Source organism: Acipenser ruthenus, chromosome 14 (assembly GCF_902713425.1).
Source record: "Acipenser ruthenus chromosome 14, fAciRut3.2 maternal haplotype, whole genome shotgun sequence".
Lineage (NCBI taxonomy): Eukaryota > Metazoa > Chordata > Actinopteri > Acipenseriformes > Acipenseridae > Acipenser > Acipenser ruthenus.
In genome coordinates this window covers 12,355,202-12,374,032 of record NC_081202.1, presented here as the reverse complement: position 1 = coordinate 12,374,032, position 18,831 = coordinate 12,355,202, and the positions used below count along the sequence as shown (strand labels likewise).

Genomic DNA, 18,831 nt, shown 5'->3' with positions numbered 1-18,831 from the left:
CACTCCCAAACACACAACCGAGACCACTTAAAAGTTTATCAGCACAAAAAGCATTTGTTTAGTTTCATAGCGATTGTTTCAATATAGCAGCAATTGTTTCAATATAGCAGCAGTTATTCCAATGCAACAATTGTTTCCATATTAGTAGCAATTAAGTTACAAGTAAAAAGGCTCAGCCCTTAGCAGCAGTGTGTACAACAAAACACAATCAAAACCAAAAGAAACATCTAATGTGAAACAAATCAAATATTATAAAGTGAATATAGAAATAAAAATATCAAGTGCACAAATGCTGAAAATTAAATCATTAACTACCACCAAGCAACTGGTACTTTAGTCTGGTCCAACTATCACATTATTATTATTATTATTATTATTATTATTATTATTATTATTATTATTATTATTATTAATTGCTTAGACGCCCTTATCCAGGGCGACTGACAGGCGTAAACAAAAATACATTTCAAGAATCACAGTACAAGTATTAATACAATTAAGAGCAAGATAAGAGCAAAAAAATACAATGCCTTCAGTTCTAGCAAGTACAAGTATATGGCAAAATACGATTTAATAACGGAGCAGATAATTGTCAGTGAAAGTTACATCAGCATATAATTAAATACAAAATACTACAGATTAAATGACACTTGTGACAGATTGCAGTACTCTAAAGTACAGGATTAAATGCAGTAAAATAGGGAGCAGATAAGTGCAAGTCAAGCGCATTATGGAATCAATGCACAGAAGTAATAAAATAAAATGACGAGTTTAAAATAAACAATTCATCGTTGTTGCAACAACCTTAAAATCATATAATACCTAAGCACAATACACAATGCACTAACACGGAACATGGAGGGCAAGGCTCTTCAGTAATATTTCCAAATTGGTACTTATTGTTACAGAATACTTCAGTTGTAGATCTCCAAGAATGGCACAACCAGCACAAGTCAAGAGAACGTCTCAATGCAATTAATTACACCAAAGCCGGTTTCCAAGTACTAGGACAGAACACCCCAATAGTCCTTGCCACTGCCACTGCCACTGCGTTTACAAAACTTCTGCCTTTGGATCCTCATCGTTCTCAGTTTAAATACATTACAAAGAGAAATAATTATCACCTTAACAAGCAACCTGTGTTCCTAATTAGTACTTCAGTTCTTATGGCATGTATTTCATCTAAATAGGTTCTACACAACGATTCTTGTTTTTGTGATTTTTTTTTACTCTTACAATTTTTAAAACCTATCAAGCAATGCCATATGAATTTTCCTGAGGATCTCTTATAAACTTTTAGCAGTGGCTAATGTCATGAGGGTGGGTCTTCTGTCAAGTACAGCTAAGCATCATCATAAGTCTCCTTTTTAACTACTACACATGTTAAAAAGTCTGCTTTTTAATAGTACTTTGTGCCTTGTGCCAATATGAAAGGGGCTATAGTCTGATTGGAACAGTGGGTGTGTTAAGTAACTGAGCGTCTCAGAGAATTTTTCCACTCACTCTGGTCACAGATTAAATCTGCTCTCTAGCCTACTGAGCAGCTGCTCAGGGGGCACAGAACTGAGCATGCCAGTTATTATACTGGAAGAGAGAGGAACACAACTACTGTGTGAAAACAGTGTCTTTCACATCTTAGCCTTCAGCGCTGCCATGTTGAGGGACTGCAGAAACCGATGCAGTGTCGTCAGGTACTCCTGTGGGTGCTGTCGAAGGTGCCCTGCATGAAGCGAGTCTTTCCAGGTTTTCGCCATGACTGTAATCCCCTTCTGCTGCCAGCATTTTATCAATCTATCTAACTCTTTGTGGTCACATATTGGATCATTTTCACAGTAAAAGAATAAGGCTGGGATCTGGAGCGAGTTATTCCAGTAGACATGAAAGGCAGCATTGTAGTAATCCACTGTATAGCCCCCAAGAGCTCTGAAATAGAACAAAGTGCTCCACCGTACTAAGCCTTGCAGTCTATGGGAGAATATTTTACTGACTCCTGGAAAAAAACACAATATTTATTATTATTAATAATAATAATAATAATAATAATAATAATAATAATAATAATAATAATAATAATAATAATAATAATAATAATACAGCAAGCAAATCAACCCCAAGTAAGACATAATTATGAGATCATCACCACTTTAACAGAAAAAAAATCCTTTCAGTCATTTTGGAGTAATTGCAGTACCATGCTGTAATTCTGACATTCAAATTATCGCAAACCACTGTCTGTTCAACATCACAAACTCACCTTCTGCCATTTTCTCCACAGAGCCTATGACGAGGCTGTCATAGATCTGACCCTTAATCCTGTCAGTCACGCTCTTGTATTGCTGAGCATTCATGGAGATGTGCACCATCATCTGGGCGAAGGTGTATCCTCCAATGGAGAAGGCATGAAGCAGCAGTGGGCGGGACACAAAGCTGTCACTCTGCAGCAACTCCAGGACCTGGGCGCCATAGTCCAACCCCCACCTGGGCCACAGGAAGTGACTGGGCTCACTCTCCACGGTCAGAACGTCAAACCCCTGCCTGAAGTAGATCTCACGATACTTGTCCACAGCGTGTGGTCGAGAGCCCAGCCAGGGAAGAAGCAGCAGCAGAGGCTTGGGGCCATTCTGTTGGAGCATGGAGGCTGCTTGAGATTCATTCTTGTAAAATGTGATGGTTTTGGAAATCCTCTGGGCTGTGTGTTCACTAGCAATGGTGTCTTTCTGCATAATTTTATTAGTGTGGGGTTCTGCAAAATAAAGTTAATACTTTGAAATGTAGTGAAGGCAATAGGCCTTTTGAAAAGTTCATAAGACCACTGTCAATGCGACAGACAAGAACCATCCTCATATTGTTAGACAATGTCCAATGTAGTTATACAATAGCATTAGTATGGTAAAACATTACAACCTCCCAGTGCTGCAAGTAAAGTTGTAACAGAGGCATGCTGTCTAAAAAAAAAAAACTAAAAGAAAACTGGAAGCAGTTTTGAAATTCATATCTTCATAAAGCATCTGTAAACCAGCTTAGGTTTGTATGTAAAAGGAGCAATAGAATGGTGTAACAAGGCTCGAAATTAATGGTGATTTTGGCCTTGCCCTTTTTGTTGCCAGTTTAGAGCCCTGGTGTAACCACATGGATCTAAATGATTTAGCGATATCTCTAAATGAACAGGAAGTTATTTCGAGATATCTGTAAATGATTCAGAGATATCTCTAATAAACAGGAAGTTATTTTGGATATCTTAAATTTAATTTCAGGTACCTTTAAATGATTTAAAGATATCTCAAAATGCATTTTAGATATCTCATTTAAAGGTCCATTTCGAGATATCTGTAAATCAATTTAAGATATCACTAAATGTATTTTAGATATCTCAAAATGATTTAGAGATAACTTTAAATATTTAAAGATATATTCAACTATTTAGAGATATCTCTAAATTATAATTCGGTTTGCCATAGTCATTAAATAAAATAAAAAAAAGTTTTGTAATTATTTAAACATTTTGTATATATCCAAAAAAAACAAAAAACAAAAAAAAAAAACATTTTTGTATACTGCAGTTATACCTCCATTTCAGCCATATATCTGTGTGTGGGTCAGGGGGTAGGGGTTATAATATAGAGCAGAGACAAGTTCATATTGTAATCAGAATGTTTTACCTCAAAAAATTAGTTCAATAAAGTGTACAGTTCCACAGCGAGCTAGTAGTATGAGCACCATGGTATGTCCTAAAACACGATCTGCGATTAAAACTGCAACTTGCGGCTGATGTCTGGCAGTGGCAAGTTTCTGGTGAAAATCGGCGATGTCGCAGCCCTGTGAAAGTTTTATGAAACACAATTTTTTATTTACGAGGTGCTTGCGATTGCGAATCGTAGCAAATAGCTTTTGGGAAACGGGCCTTGTTACCATTGAACAAGCTGTTTAAAGATGCTAAAAATGATGAAAATCACCCCCAAAGATCGGGTTAATGAGTTTGGCAATAGCCATCCAGATACCTCGGAGATAAACTAATATGAATGCTGTTTTTTTTTTGGGGGGGGGGGGGGGGTTATTACACAGAAGTAAAGTAAAATGGTAAGTTTGTTTATATTATTGATTGATGGCACTAGTGAGTGTGTAACGTCCTTAGAATTTAAAAGTGTACAATAAATACTTCCTGTGTTAACTGTTATTCAGCAGTACGTTTTGCGTATTGTAACGGCACTTTAGGCAAAACTGAGAGACTGAGCCCTCCGAGCTGCGGCAGCAACAGGTGGGGGGGTCGGGCGGGTGTATGTTGTATCGTTTATTCATTGTTTTCTGTCTGTTTTTATCGGTTATCTTCAGTGCCTTATTTGAATAAATGTATCCAAATGTTTACTGTTATGTTGGCTTGTCTCCAACCAGGTCCACCAGGTCTGTATTTAGGTAGCACGGTGACCTGGTTGGGAGTGAGACGTCGATTCCAGAGAAAGGGAGCGTAATAAAGAACCTGCATTCCTGACTAGCGCCTTCATTACACTGGTGTTCAGAAAAGGGATAGAACGAAAAAGAGCCTACACCGCCCTTGCTCCTCGAAGTCGTCGCCCTCGTACAGGCGCTTATCACCAGTGGCCGCCAGCTCTTGGGTCTGGCTCTGATAGAACTGCGGCCAGCCTGGTCACCTGCAGGCACAGTGCCCGGCAGCAGCCTCCCAGTCACGGGTCCCCGGCCCGTCGGGAAACGACTCCGGGTCTGCATAGATGGGGGACTGCGGACCTGTCTACTGCGGACCCGGCTACAGCGCACCCTGGAACCAGCTGACAGTGGGCCTGCACACTACACCCAGATGCCGAAGCCAGCCAGGAGGGGCACAACAGCACAGCCGGGGGAGTGTAGCCTAGCACCCCCAGAAGCAGCTGACAGCATGCCCACACCCTGTGCCAGCCAACTGAGCCTGGTTGTAGGCAGGATGATGGTGGGGGACTTTTGTCACGTCCTGGTCAGCATAAAGGGAATCCCCTGCACTGCACTGGTGGACACCGGGTCGAGCGTTACTCATACGGCCCCATGTCTACTAGCAAGCCACTGGGAGCCAACCACCGTGCATCTCCGCACAGTACCCAGAGGCCTGTTGCACATGCAAGGGAAGGGGCTCATGTAGATATGGCTAGGAGACAGCATGGTGCGCCATGAGGTATGGGTGGCCACAGTCCAAGACCCTGCACTAACTATCCTATAGGAACTAACCAACCCCCTTGGACGGTCCAGTGCTGGAAAGGAACCCACCTCCCAGCGTGTTACCACCAGCTGCCAGCGGAAGGGCCCAGCTCCTGCAGTGGTCAAACCGAAGGGACCAGTCAACCCCCCGGGCGGCCCTGCAGAGGCAGGCAAGCTCAGTCACCACCTGCCTCCAGTTGCCAGCCTGCCCAGCCTGGACCGAAGACCTGACAGCACACCATCGCCTGCAGCCTGCAGATGAGCCCGGCTTCGGTGGTGCACAAACCAGGGGGACCCACCAACCCTCCCCAGCCATCCCTAGCCCACGGTCAGCTCGACCCAGGCTAGCGACTCGCCAACCTGCCAGCCCAGCCATACCATAGCAACCCACCAGCTGAGACGTCACTCCAGCAGCAGTGAGCACAGTCTGGCGCCAGGGCCGACTGTGGGACCGGCTGTTGGGGTTCCAGCATGGCTTTGCCGCCAGTCCAAAGGGAGTGGGCCAGACCCATCTGGTGTAGCACAAGATCAATACCGGGGACGCAGCGCCAGTAGTACCTCTGGCCCAGCAAGAAGCAGCAGAGAAGGTTCTAAGGGAGATGCGAGAAGTGGACCTCATCGACTCCTACCCCTCGCCGTGCATCGACGAGTCTTTGGACGTGGTTCACCTCGCTGGACCTCAAGAGCGGGTACTGGCAGGTGGAGCACGCCCGGCCCAAAACTGCCTTTTCCACTGGCCAAGGGCTATGACAGTTCAGGGTAATGCCGTTCGGATTATGAAACACTCCTGCAATGTTTGAACGGCTGATGAAGAAAGCACTGAGCGGGGACCCACCACAGCGCTGCCTGGTCTACCTTGATGACCTGCTGGTGCATGGTCCAACCTTCAAGGAAGCTCTGCGGGAAGTGCTACAGCGCCTGGAGACCGCTGGTCTCAAGATTCAATTGGACAAGTGTCGGATGATGCAGCGTGAGGTCAGCTTCCTGGGTCATCAGGTAGGAAAAGAGGGTATCTGCACGAAATGATCAGTTCAGTTACCGTTAGTTCTTTTTTTAGACTGCATGCCCATTCGCCTGTCCCTACAAATGCATATTCTATTGCACAATGCAAGGCATGATGTTTACAGATATGAAATACTACACACCAGCTGCCTTATGGATTTATATATTTTTCATTTTCTCTTCAATTGTTTTCTAAACTTCCACATCAATAAATAAGCACAAGCCTATTTGCACAATTATACAATACCACTTTGAGCAGGTATTACAACAGTACCGAATTAAAATGATTGAGAGACATTCATTAAGGAAGTACATGATGTGGGTCATTCCCATTCGTCATATTTAGATTGTGTTCTGGCAATTTATGCTTTAGATTGTGTGTGTGTGTGTGTGTGTGTGTGTGTGTGTGTGTGTGTGTGTGTGTGTGTGTGTGTGTGTGTGAAATGAAAAGGCAAAACTAAAAAGATATGCTCATGTGACTAAAAATGTGTATTTCACAGTAGGGTTGGCCATGCTCCGGCCAGTTTTCTGAGCTGAGCTCCGGAGTGGAGCTGGAGCTGGGGCTGGGTCAATGGGGCGCTCCGGAACATGGAGCCACAGCTGAGGTTCAGTTCAAACATTGGAATGAACAAAATAAATAAGTATATAAAATACCTAAATGTAGATTCAGAAGTATGTTAATGTACATAATATTTCTCTTGATATAAGGGGTCGTCAAAAATTATCAACTAGAATAATGTATTCTGTTATGTGCAGCCATTACCTTTTATGAAACCAGTGCAGGCATATAGAGAGGGTCCTTATAATTGCGGAGAAGAGGACAGGGAGTGAAAGACTATCGGGCAAACGCAATCCGAAACGTACAAAGGAGGCTAGGATTGAATAATAAAATAAAAGCTTGGTGAAGACTGGTATAAAATTAAGGCAGTATCATGTTCACAATGTAGTGTATGACAGACCGTTAAATGAAATGTAATAGGTAAAATAAGACATGCTAGATACTGTACTTTATAGAACATTGATTCTATCCATGTAAAAAATGTATTATACTGCTGGAACAAACATGGTATTTTCATGTTCAGCTTTCCTTTCAGGATTCAGACATGTATTTGAATATTTCTTTATTAATTCGCAAAACATTATCACGTCATTGGGCTCGATGTACTGATATAACTTACTGAAGTAATATCAGTACATCGAGCCCAAAGTTGTTGAAGCTGAAACCCTGGGATCCTTCAAGAAGCTGCTTGATGAGATTCTGGGATCAATACGCTACTAACAACCAAACAAGCAAGATGGGCTGAATGGCCTCCTCTCGTTTGTAAACTTTCTTATGTTCTTATGTTCTTATGTGTTCGTAAATACTGCGAATTCGTAGCCTCGTCCTTCGTAGAATTTCTTCGTGCGATGTACTAAGTATCTCTTTTTCGTGAACAACTACCGTAAAATCACTGCAGGGTTGCGAACAGCATAAATTACTGCTCATTGTGCAGAGAGATCGGAGTTTGCATCTCATTAAAAATAGATTCGCAGCGATTTAAAACGTCCTTCCAGAAGTAAAGTAACCATTACAATGTAGCAATGTGTAGCGCAGAGACTCTGGCACAGTAAAAAAAAAAAAAAAAAACTAAGAAAAACGTAGATCTAAAAGAAACGATCCACACAAACAGAAAACATGAATAAAACAAACCTCTTTCTAGAGGGACTTTTATTACCTTGTTACATTTGCACGATAATTCTGCAGTCGATACCATGTTTGTTTTTACTCGTCTGTACCCTAAGCTTCCATATGCTTTCAGTGCTTTAATTTAATCTAAGACTATCGCAAGAAAAGTAGCATAGTGAGGTTAGCACGCGGTTCATTTTTCCAGCTTGCTATTCGTTTCTAAGCCTTGCTATTGATTTTTACAGCTTGCTATTATTATTATTATTTTTTTTTTTGCTTTTTTGCAAATTAAAAAAAAAACATGAATGTGGAGTTTTACCGCGGTTTGATGTTTGCTTTTTTTATTAAATTTTCGAACTGAAAAATGAAAAGAACAAACAATTTTCAGTTTTCTAATATCTGAAAACGGTAAAAAAAAAAAAATTGTGGGGAAAATGTAATGAGCTGATATCTATGATTTTGTTTAATTAAATCCATATTGATTCGTTGTTGTTGCCATTACTTTCCAGTATTTCCCATTCTAAGTTTTTAATGTATATTGCAACCTGTACCCCTCTTTTATCATGTCTTTATTTCCTAACTAACCTGTATCCTTCCATGTTAAACTCGTCTCCATCATTTGGAGTTAACCAGGATTCTGTTATCCCTATAACATCATAACTATCCACATTGACTATGACTTCTAATTCTAGAAATGTATTTTAATGCTTCTTGCATTTAAATACAGGCATTTCAGTTTATGAACAATTTGGTTGCACTTTGCAGTTTGCTGTGTAGTTTGTAGTGTAGTTCCCCCTGGCTGTGGTCTTACTACAAGATAAGATGCAGCAAGTTAGGATAAAACCTATTTATAAATACAAAGATATAATAGGATGCTGTGTGGTCCAGTGGTTAAAGAAACAGGCTTGTAACCAGCAGGACACCGGTTTAAATTCCAGCTCAGCTGTGTGACCATGTCACTTACCTCCTTGTGTTCTCTTTCAGTGAGACGTCTGCTAAAATAAACACTTAATCAAAAATGTCAGCTATTCGCTGCAGCACCCCTATAGAACAGCAATATGAATGGTACCGAAATGTAGGTCACATCGAGTACGTCTCACATATAAAGGCTGCGTCCCAAACTGCACCCTTGCTCACTCGTTACCTTCCTCTGAGGGGCAGAAGTACTATGTTCGCCATCTTAAAGGTTGTCCCAATTCCTTTGGGAACGAGTGAAGGATGTTTATGTGCCCTTCACTGCGCCCTTCGACTGAGTGTACAAGATAGCTGACTTCTGCGGGACTGTTTTTGTGCTGAAGTCCCAGAACTCTTTGCGTTAAAGGTGGAGACAAGTGGGAACAATTTGGCACTAGATATGTAGCTACAAAACTAGCAGATGTTTCTAGCTGGTCGGGAAGTAGATCAGAAAAGCCACTTAGCGATTCGCTGCAACGCCCCTATAGGTGGCACAGCAATATCAATGGTACCGAAACATTTTAAGCACACCTATTGAAAAATAAAAGTACAAAAAGATATCTGAGTTTAAAACAATAAAAAAGCACTGAAACAGAACGATGGTTTAACTGTTGTTGATGATGTATATACGTCTATATAGAGTATAGAGTATACGTCTATTATATGATAATGTTTTTTACGTATGACTCCTCTCATGTGTATGATGCGTATGAGCTAGTGTTGTATGGGGTCAATTGTAACACTTGTTACAACTGGCCCCAACCCTGCTGCTGCCTTCCCCCGTGCACGCTTCACTATAAATACTAAAATAATCATCTTTATTTTTATATAGCGCCTTTCATAGTGGACCACCATCACAAAGCGCTTTACAAGATACGAGTGTTTGAACTATGCATCGGCTGCAGAGTCACTTACAACAATGTCTCACCCAAAAGACGGAGCACAAGGAGGTTAACTGACTTGCTTAGGGTCACACACTGAGTCAGCGGCTGAGCTGCGATTTGAACCCGGGACCTCCTGGTTACAAGCCTGTTTCTTTAGCCAGTGGAACACACAGCCTCCTAAAATAAAGTTGGTGAAAAAATTGACTTACGTACGTCAAAAATCGTTTTTTGTAGATACAATCTTGAGCTTTAAGCACAGTTTCTTTTCTACAGGTATGCAGGTAACCTAACATACCATGTACAGAGTGAGTTTCATCACTCTAGCTTGTTTCAGATTGCAGAAATTTGAGGTGGTACAATTGACCTGTGTTACAACTGTCCCCGGTCTCCCCCATTTCTCATTTTTGTCAACTCTGTAATTTTTGACTGACATGTTTTCCCCTTCAAATACATGTAAAAACAGTTAACTGCATTTAATTAAAAATAAATGTATCCAAATCCGATTCTCTGTTCTACTGCTGTTGTGAAAAAGATAGAATCATCTTAGTATTCAAGGGGAATACCGTCTTGAGTCATAGAAATTTGTCTTAAAATCAGATTTCACATTCTTGTCTAAAAAACACATTTTACCTGATTGAAAATTAAAAGAAAACTTAAATAGAATGTTACTATGGTAGGCAAGAACATATTGATTAGAGGCTTTAGTGTCTTTGCAGCCGGAGCAGCTAAAAGCAGCTGGAGCTGGAGCAGCAGGTTGGAGCTGTACCGGAGCGGCTGGAGCTGGAGCAGCAGTGTGGAGCTGTACCGGAGCGGCTGGAGCTGGAGCAGCAGTGTGGAGCTGTACCGGAGCGGCTGGAGCTGGAGCAGCAGTGCGGAGCTGTACTGGAGCGGCTGGAGCTGGAGCAGCAGTGTGGAGCTGTACCGGAGCGGCTGGAGCTGGAGCAGCAGTGTGGAGCTGTACCGGAGCGGCTGGAGCTGGAGCAGCAGTGCAGAGCTGTACCGGAGCGGCTGGAGCTGGAGCAGCAGTGTGGAGCTGTACCGGAGCGGCTGGAGCTGGAGCAGCAGTGTGGAGCTGTACCGGAGCGGCTGGAGCTGGAGCAGCAGTGTGGAGCTGTACCGGAGCGGCTGGAGCTGGAGCAGCAGTGCAGAGCTGTACCGGAGCGGCTGGAGCTGGAGCAGCAGTGTGGAGCTGTACTGGAGCGGCTGGAGCTGGAGCAGCAGTGCAGAGCTGTACCGGAGCGGCTGGAGCTGGAGCAGCAGTGCGGAGCTGTACCGGAGCGGCTGGAGCTGGAGCAGCAGTGTGGAGCTGTACCGGAGCGGCTGGAGCTGGAGCAGCAGTGTGGAGCTGTACCGGAGTGGTTGGAGCTGGAGCAGCAGTGTGGAGCTGTACCGGAGCGGCTGGAGCTGGAGCAGCAGTGTGGAGCTGTACCGGAGCGGCTGGAGCTGGAGCAGCAGTGTGGAGCTGTACCGGAGCGGCTGGAGCTGGAGCAGCAGTGTGGAGTTGTACCGGAGCGGCTGGAGCTGGAGCAGCAGTGCGGAGCTGTACCGGAGCGGCTGGAGCTGGAGCAGCAGTGTGGAGTTGTACCGGAGCGGCTGGAGCTGGAGCAGCAGTGCGGAGCTGTACCGGAGCGGCTGGAGCTGGAGCAGCAGTGTGGAGCTGTACTGGAGCGGCTGGAGCTGGAGCAGCAGTGCGGAGCTGTACCGGAGCGGCTGGAGCTGGAGCAGCAGTGTGGAGCTGTACTGGAGCGGCTGGAGCTGGAGCAGCAGTGCGGAGCTGTACCGGAGCGGCTGGAGCTGGAGCAGCAGTGTGGAGCTGTACCGGAGCGGCTGGAGCTGGAGCAGCAGTGCAGAGCTGTACCGGAGCGGCTGGAGCTGGAGCAGCAGTGTGGAGTTGTACCGGCACGGCCAACCCTATTTCACAGCATGTTTGATTGCAGTACCAACAGAGTCCAAGAGATGGCATTGTGCTTCAAAGTACAGAGATTCAGGAATATGACACTGTTGGCCTACATGTTTCAGTATTGTTATTTACTTTCCAAATAAATCTTGTCTGTAGTCATGAAACTAACTGAATGAGCTATGTGCCATTAGAACTGATCATTGCATTTTAATGACTTTGCAACCTCGATTCTACCTTTCTGAAACACTCTGTATAGCTGCTTGTCTTTATTCTTTTGCAATATTTTTTAAAGGCTGCCTAATTTCAGCCACAATGAAAATAAACTAATGTTTCAAAATATTGTCAATATAATATACAATATACCCCATAGAATAAGAAATTATGTTCAAATTTGTCCAATATTATAGTTGAGTGTTAATATGTAGAGGTTTCCCCAAAACATCCCCAGATTCCTGGTTAACATTCTGTTCTTTCTAGCGCATTGCATTGATCTGTGAAGCCTGACACTCAGTCTTGAGCTGTCTGGCTTTTTTAGTTTTGGTAAAGAACACTCTGTTTTCTATTGGTTTCACTAAAGACACAATCTACACATCAAGGGTGTTTCCTTGCCTGATTAAAAGGATGGTCAGGTCTAGATAACTTAGAACTTAGAGACAAATACCAGAAATGATGTTTGTGTGGTATTATGTTATGCCAGCAGGCTCACCCGGTACAGTAAACGCCTGTGTGTGTATCTGTACACATTACCAATATCCCAATGGAAATACAATGGATGTAGCTATCAAACTACTTTCATACATCTTACCAGTGGTGCACTTCCATTCATTATTGGTCTCATATCTGCAGTTTGGAAAGAAACATATAGTATCACAAACAGGTATTTCCATTTTGAAACAGGGTACTACATTAGGTAAAGAAAGTTCTCACTTTGCTTGCCTTTTCTTCTAGGAAACTTCCCCTCAGCAGTGTCTGCATCTTGTCACAAATTTTTCTTATTGCCAATTTAGAAACTGTTGCCAACTTCTGGCAAGGTGGTAAATTGGTAAAAAAAAGTTGTGATGCGCATTTCTCATTTCTGTCAACTCTGTCATTTTTGACTGACATGTTTTCCCCTTCGAATGCATGTAAAAACAGTTAATTGTTATCAATGCAATGTTTTTTTCTGGGAGCTGAACTAGTGTTTAAATGAGATAAAACTTTACAGGTCTTGCTCAGTAGGATCACTTTCAAAGGCAGCCAGGCAGAGACATTTCTGTGTGGAAAAAAAAAACTCTTTGAGAGATTTACCAGGCTCCTCTGTTGATGTCATACTGTATGTTGAACCGCCCCGTCCAGCCAATTGTTCGGGTGTATTTCCATTGTTTGTGACCACTTTGTTCCGTGCCATTCAGAGATTAGATTTAATGTGACCATTTTCACACACACAGACTGTTGCAATCTTTTGTATGGCTTTGCTTACATCTCTCCAAACTATGACACCACGCTCTCTGCATTCTGAAGCTTGAATCTTAGAAATTCTAATCAATGCTGTAATGTAGCTCCTGGGGCAAAGTAATATTTCTGTTACATGCTGGGATTTTATTAACTTTTACAGATATCAGCTTTCTGTTATTGCCTTCGGGGCAATCGAGATATTAAAACTGGCCATACAGCCCTTGGTAAACCCTTTTAAATGAAAAACACACGGCACTGATTTTGCCAAACAGCTTGTCTAGATAACTATTACATTTTAATAGCATAATCTAATGTACATTATATAATTGTCACGTGTAAGGAATTACCAGCAGAATGATTTGACAGAATGGAAGATTACATTCTTTACAGCAATTCATGTATTTATTTATTTAGCTAGGTCCACTGAGGTTCTACTTCTTATTCAAAGTGATGTCTTGTCTTTAAACAGTTTTCAAGCTGGATGGGATAGGTATGCAATGAAGGGGAGTGTTTAGTTCAAGGTTTCCCTTTTAAGTCTTGGACAAACATACAAGGATTCAGAAACAAGGCCTCCTGCCTCCAAATCTCTATGTTTTAAAGTTCATATTTGGTTTTCCAGAACTCATATATTTGTATTTGTAATGACATATCTGGGTAGTTTAAATGGCTGTTGGGATTTAATAAACTCAATACCAGTGCTTAAAGCGGAAATCTGGAGCTGGGGGGTGGGGGTGGGGGTGGGGGTGGGGGTGGGGGGGTAGTGCCTAACCGGTATTCTTTTTTTTTTCCCTAAATGATGGAATGAGCCGCTATTTGTTCTTGATGATTTTTTCACCATTGGGTCTTCCTTATTTCAGTCTTTCAAATGTACTCCCTCTAATACGGCACACGGATTGTAGTTCATTTTTAATTTCTCGAAAATAGGCATATAGAGCAGAAATGGGAGCAAGTATAAGGTTTCTTTCATAAAAAGAGGATCTCTCTGTTAGGTTAAATTCTCTCTTTGATCTGCTTAAGAGCCGGTTAAAATATCAATTCCTTGAATTGCATGAATAGCTTCAAATCATTATATAGCCCAATAACCTATATTTTATTATAACTTAAGAGCAAAAATGTTATTATATTTCATGTTGTAATATGTTAGGAGAATCTTGCTAAAGTCTTGCTCTTACTATATTATTTAGTACGTCTCTCCAGATGTAGACGGCCCAAAGTTCTTCACCAGGGAATAACCAGGAATGTTTGTAGTCTTTCTGTAAGTTTTTATATTTGCAGAGTAATCTAGGCATCCTTTGATATTTTATATATAAAAGGCAGGGGGATGAAAATTGTTTGGGAAGATTTGGTGGTTACTTGCTGCCTGTTTTATTTAAATAATAGTTGTTAAGAGATTTCCCGCACAATAACAATTTAACTGTGCAGTTTTTTTGCATATAATCATATGCTCCTCATTGCAGGTCCTCCGTTATTATATAATATTGTTTCAGCTCCCCTTGGCCCCTTGTTCAATATAGCTAGAGGGCTCTCCATAATGATTTTTTTAGCTGGAGGGGCTTTAACCACTCCTCAATACAGACATTCAAACAGATGATGTCTTATTTTGAACTTTAAGACTTTCTTGATAGATTTATTTAAATGTTGTATTTATAAACTATAAGCATTTTATATATTACTCTATATAATGGAAAAGAGCAAATTAACATTCATGTGCAGTTACAGTTAATGACTAATCTAGTGTTCAAATATATTTCTTTTATACAGGATTTCTTTCCACATTTAGTTAATAAAACCGGTGACCATAGAGCTTTCAACATCACATGGATCCATCACACACTCGTTACACTTGCGACAAGTGTTTTTAGTAGCCATTTAATCATGTCAATATATAGAGCCAGATTTATACAAGCATTGCATGCTTGTAATATCCTGTGTATCTGCCTGTGCAATAGTGTTGTATGAATACAGTCCATAGCACATTGATAATGTTTCTTGTTACTGTATATTTTGAGATTTTTTTGTTCTCTTTCACAGAATTTTATTTTATTTTTATTGACCATTGTTATTGCAGCAGAGAGATTATAATACTAGGATCTCATTTACCCTCACAAAAAGATTTCCATGGGCTCGGAGATGCATTTTGTTATCAGTGACACGTAACTGAACACAAACCAGAAGAAATATCCGGATTCTGAATTATTGGTCTGGTAGAAAACTGCTCTGCAGTCTCTCTTAGTGACGTAGCTGTTCTGTTCACTGAATCCAAATTAATTTAGCAGGACATTTGTCATTGCCTGCAAGCTGCTGTTGTGGTATATGCAGCTCTAGATTGACTAGTATTGATTTTCCCCCCCATATCATAAGTTCAGAATGAGAGTCTAGCCTGTGGTGTTTTATTTTTTAAAAAAAACAAAGATTAGTGGTGGCTCATTACTGTCTACTTGCTGGTGCCATTTTGAATAGCTATCAGGCTTATTAAAAGGTTTCCTCTTAACTAAAAGCAATGCCAGAATTTGCAGTTTCTCTTCTTTCTCTCTCTTTCTCTGTTTCTGCTTGGAGGCCAGCACTGATGCACTCCTGCAGTCCACAATTGCTTTGTTTTATGTAATTGATAGTTGCTGGCATTTAGGTTTGATATTTGAAAAAAAGGGAAACGTGGAACTGAGGAATTCAATCTGGCACTCCCAAATCACCCAATGTTATGTAAGTATGTATTATTCCACTACTTCCCATCAAATGTTATATTTTATATACATGCTTCTCTGTGTAGATGTGTGTAAAATGTATATTTTACTTTGCTTTTTAACATACCGAGAAATTAAAGGCACTCAGTAATGAAACCAAAATAAATAATAGTGCATGCATCATAAAGGGCAGGCGTTTTTGTTTTTGTGGCAAGTTGTTTAACCTGAATGCTTAGATTACAGTGTATAGCATTTCATAACAATAATATTATAGTCACACATACACAGGTGATTCATAATTAAAATGATAATACAAACAAAAACTATTTGCTATTTAGCCGATGTGATTAGCACAGAGTAGAATATTAATACAAAATTTATTTGGTTTGTTATTCATTCTTCAGGAATTTTAACTGATTAAAAGAGTACCAACATTAAAAATTGACCCTGCATGCTCCCATCCAACTGCATAGGAGTGTCTACACACTGGCAAGCGTTTCCTTTTCTACAGTGATTTCCATAGTTAATCAATTACCTTCATGGTGCCCCAGCCTCTGCATTCCTCAGTGGAACATGCTGTCAACATACCTTCTGATCAAATATTTCTGCTGGAAACATTGGAAGATGCTTTAAAGACAGATAGACATGACAGAAATAAACACAAAGTACATTAAAACGTGAACTTTGTTTATTATATACAATTAATCCTATATATAATTTTTTTTTTCTCACAGACCAGCCAGGATGGACATGCTGTACAATACTACACTGTGATAAAAAATAAAAAAATAAAGAAAATGTTGTCATAGTCACCCTCTGTCAAAGAGGAAACAATCATTTATTTTTTGTTGAGGTAAACAAAGCTTTATTGTTGTGAAACAAAGAAATCTTATTACTGTTAAAATAGAACATTATGCTGTTTTGTCAATAGTAGAATGAGGTTAAAAAGAATGACACCCTTCCACTTCTAGCACAGCGTCCTCGTGCTTGTCTTCAAGCCTGGGTTCTGAAAGCGTCCCTCTACAGATCCTGTAGTGCTGTTCAATAAACAGTCATGTGGATTCCAGGGTCACAAGTCCATTGGTTGTAAAAATAAAAGAAAAACACATTGCAATTGCTTTGGAAGATACTGTGAATCCTTCTTCTTCAGTGAGTGTTTTCATGAATACCCTCCAATCAGGGCCATAACTAGAGCTGACATTATACCGAGGTCAAACTTAGGTTTCAAGCTATAGCTGGCAATATTTACTATTTATTACTTGGTATTTACTATTCACCCTCCAAATCTGTGTTACGCGGCAAACCAACAGAGAAAATGAAGGAGTCTTTTGTACGTTAGCAGAATTTTTACATGAGCATCAGCATTGATGATACAAAAAACAACTGAGGACACGACCTCGGTGTCCTCATAGCTAGTGACGGCCATGCCTCCAATGTATATTTTAACAGGTAGATTTGAAGGTGAAGGGAGTCGGTATTCCCATATTGATAAAAAAATAAAAAATCAATAAAAAACTATTAAATAGGAATAAACATGTACAGAATCGCTAACAATTATCTCTGGCTGCTTTCCCGTGAACCCTGAAATAACAATGAGGTCTTTTCCCAGTTCCTGGTTGACATAAGAAAAACACTATTTCATTATTTTCTATTGGTAGTGTATGCCTAGGTTCTGATTTTCTGACTGGGCAAAACTGTCTAGTCTCCAGTCAGTATAGTTAATCAGCCAACTCTCAAATATTTTTTAATTTGTCATAAAGTCAGAATGCATTTATTTATTTTTTCTTCAAATTCCCAAGGAGGTACATTGGAAGGATTATGAATATATATTTTATTAGCAATAGCAAGGAAACACCTTACCAACTGGACCCATCCTATTGCTGCATCCCTGAATTAATGGCTCTTAAAAATGCTTATTGAGTGAATTTATTTATTTTCTGCATTAGGATTTATGGGAGTATTCTACACACAAATGGCAAAGACAAAACCAAGGGTAGAGTTAAAAATAAGGTTATATTTTTACAGTGCAAAAATAATCAGAATGCATGAGTTTGGCTGGGAAATACAGAATGTTTATACAGACAAACGAGACCTATCATTTATTCAGTTGAGTAAAAGAAAAACTAAAAAACAGATTCAATTTGGCATCCCAGAGCTTAAAGAATTGTGATAAACCAGAAAAAGCACTCATGGCAAAGGCTACATTCTACCATTTACTTTACAGTATGTAAACAGAAAGAGCAAACAGCAATAATTGACTATGATAGGTAACCTCTGCAGATTGCAATACAGACTTTGTGCTTTCCATTCTGATCAAACCCTTATGCAAGCAGTTTGATGGATCTGACAGCTTCATCTTGCTGCCACTGTTCTTCCAGGCCAGTGGGATCCTTGCAGGCAGTGTAATCTTGTAATGTACACATTAGAAGATCAGGACCAAAGAGAACCCTGTGAATCAGTATATAGGAAAAAGAAGAACACTGTTGTTAAACCTGAAACGTGTGCTGTGTCTTATTATGCACCATACAATAAGTACACTTTCTGGCCACAAAGGAAGAAAAAAAAACATCATGCAAATTAGGATGCATTAAAAACAGAAGACAGGTTTGAGCTCTTCAATTGTGTTTAACAATTCCAGTGGAGGATCAGAACTTCATGGGACAGAGAATTCCAAAAGATAGGAGCTCTGTATATGTAATGTAAAAAGGGTGTTGGTTTTGTAAGTCATTAATGTGTGTGTGTGTGTGTCTGTGCGTGTGCGTGCGTGCGTGCGTGTGTGTATACTGCACTCCGACTGGCAGCTCATTAATACCCTGTTTGCTGGGTATTAATGCAAATCACCCAGCCCCAAGTGTTTTCTGCCAGGCCAGAAAATCATCACCGAGTGGTAATGATGAGTTCTCATATTGCTATTTAGAGCACATTTGCTGAGCTCTACTTTATCCAAGTGGCTTGAAGAGGCCACGCTGTACATCCAGTCACCATAATCCCTGTGTATTATGACAAGGTGGGTCAGGATGGTTTTCTCATATGAAGTACATTTTTTTTGATATGCTGATATGCATGTTTAGCTCTATTCTTTTATATTATTTTTATTTTTTATTTTTTTATTTACACCAAGATTCAGTT

General features: G+C 40.7%; 1 protein-coding gene across 3 annotated transcripts; it reads right to left on the bottom strand.

Annotated features, from left to right (window-relative positions):
- Nucleotides 1-22: 22 nt before the first annotated feature.
- LOC117419490 (transmembrane protein 53-like) lies at nt 23-9,326 on the bottom strand. 3 transcript variants are annotated; one of them, XM_034032269.3, is made up of 3 exons: nt 8,994-9,326; nt 2,255-2,743; nt 23-1,990 (listed from the first exon to the last, which is right to left on the bottom strand). In XM_034032269.3, the coding sequence occupies exons 2-3, from the start codon at nt 2,721-2,723 to the stop codon at nt 1,629-1,631; spliced, it is 831 nt and encodes a 276-aa protein (XP_033888160.2). In that variant the 5' UTR covers nt 2,724-2,743; nt 8,994-9,326; the 3' UTR covers nt 23-1,628. The 3 variants fall into 3 exon arrangements, with proteins under 3 accessions (XP_033888160.2, XP_033888157.2, XP_058841837.1); XM_034032266.3 differs by having other exon boundaries at nt 8,814-9,323; XM_058985854.1 differs by lacking the exon at nt 8,994-9,326 and adding an exon at nt 7,899-7,940.
- Between the last annotated feature and the right edge of the window lie 9,505 nt (nt 9,327-18,831).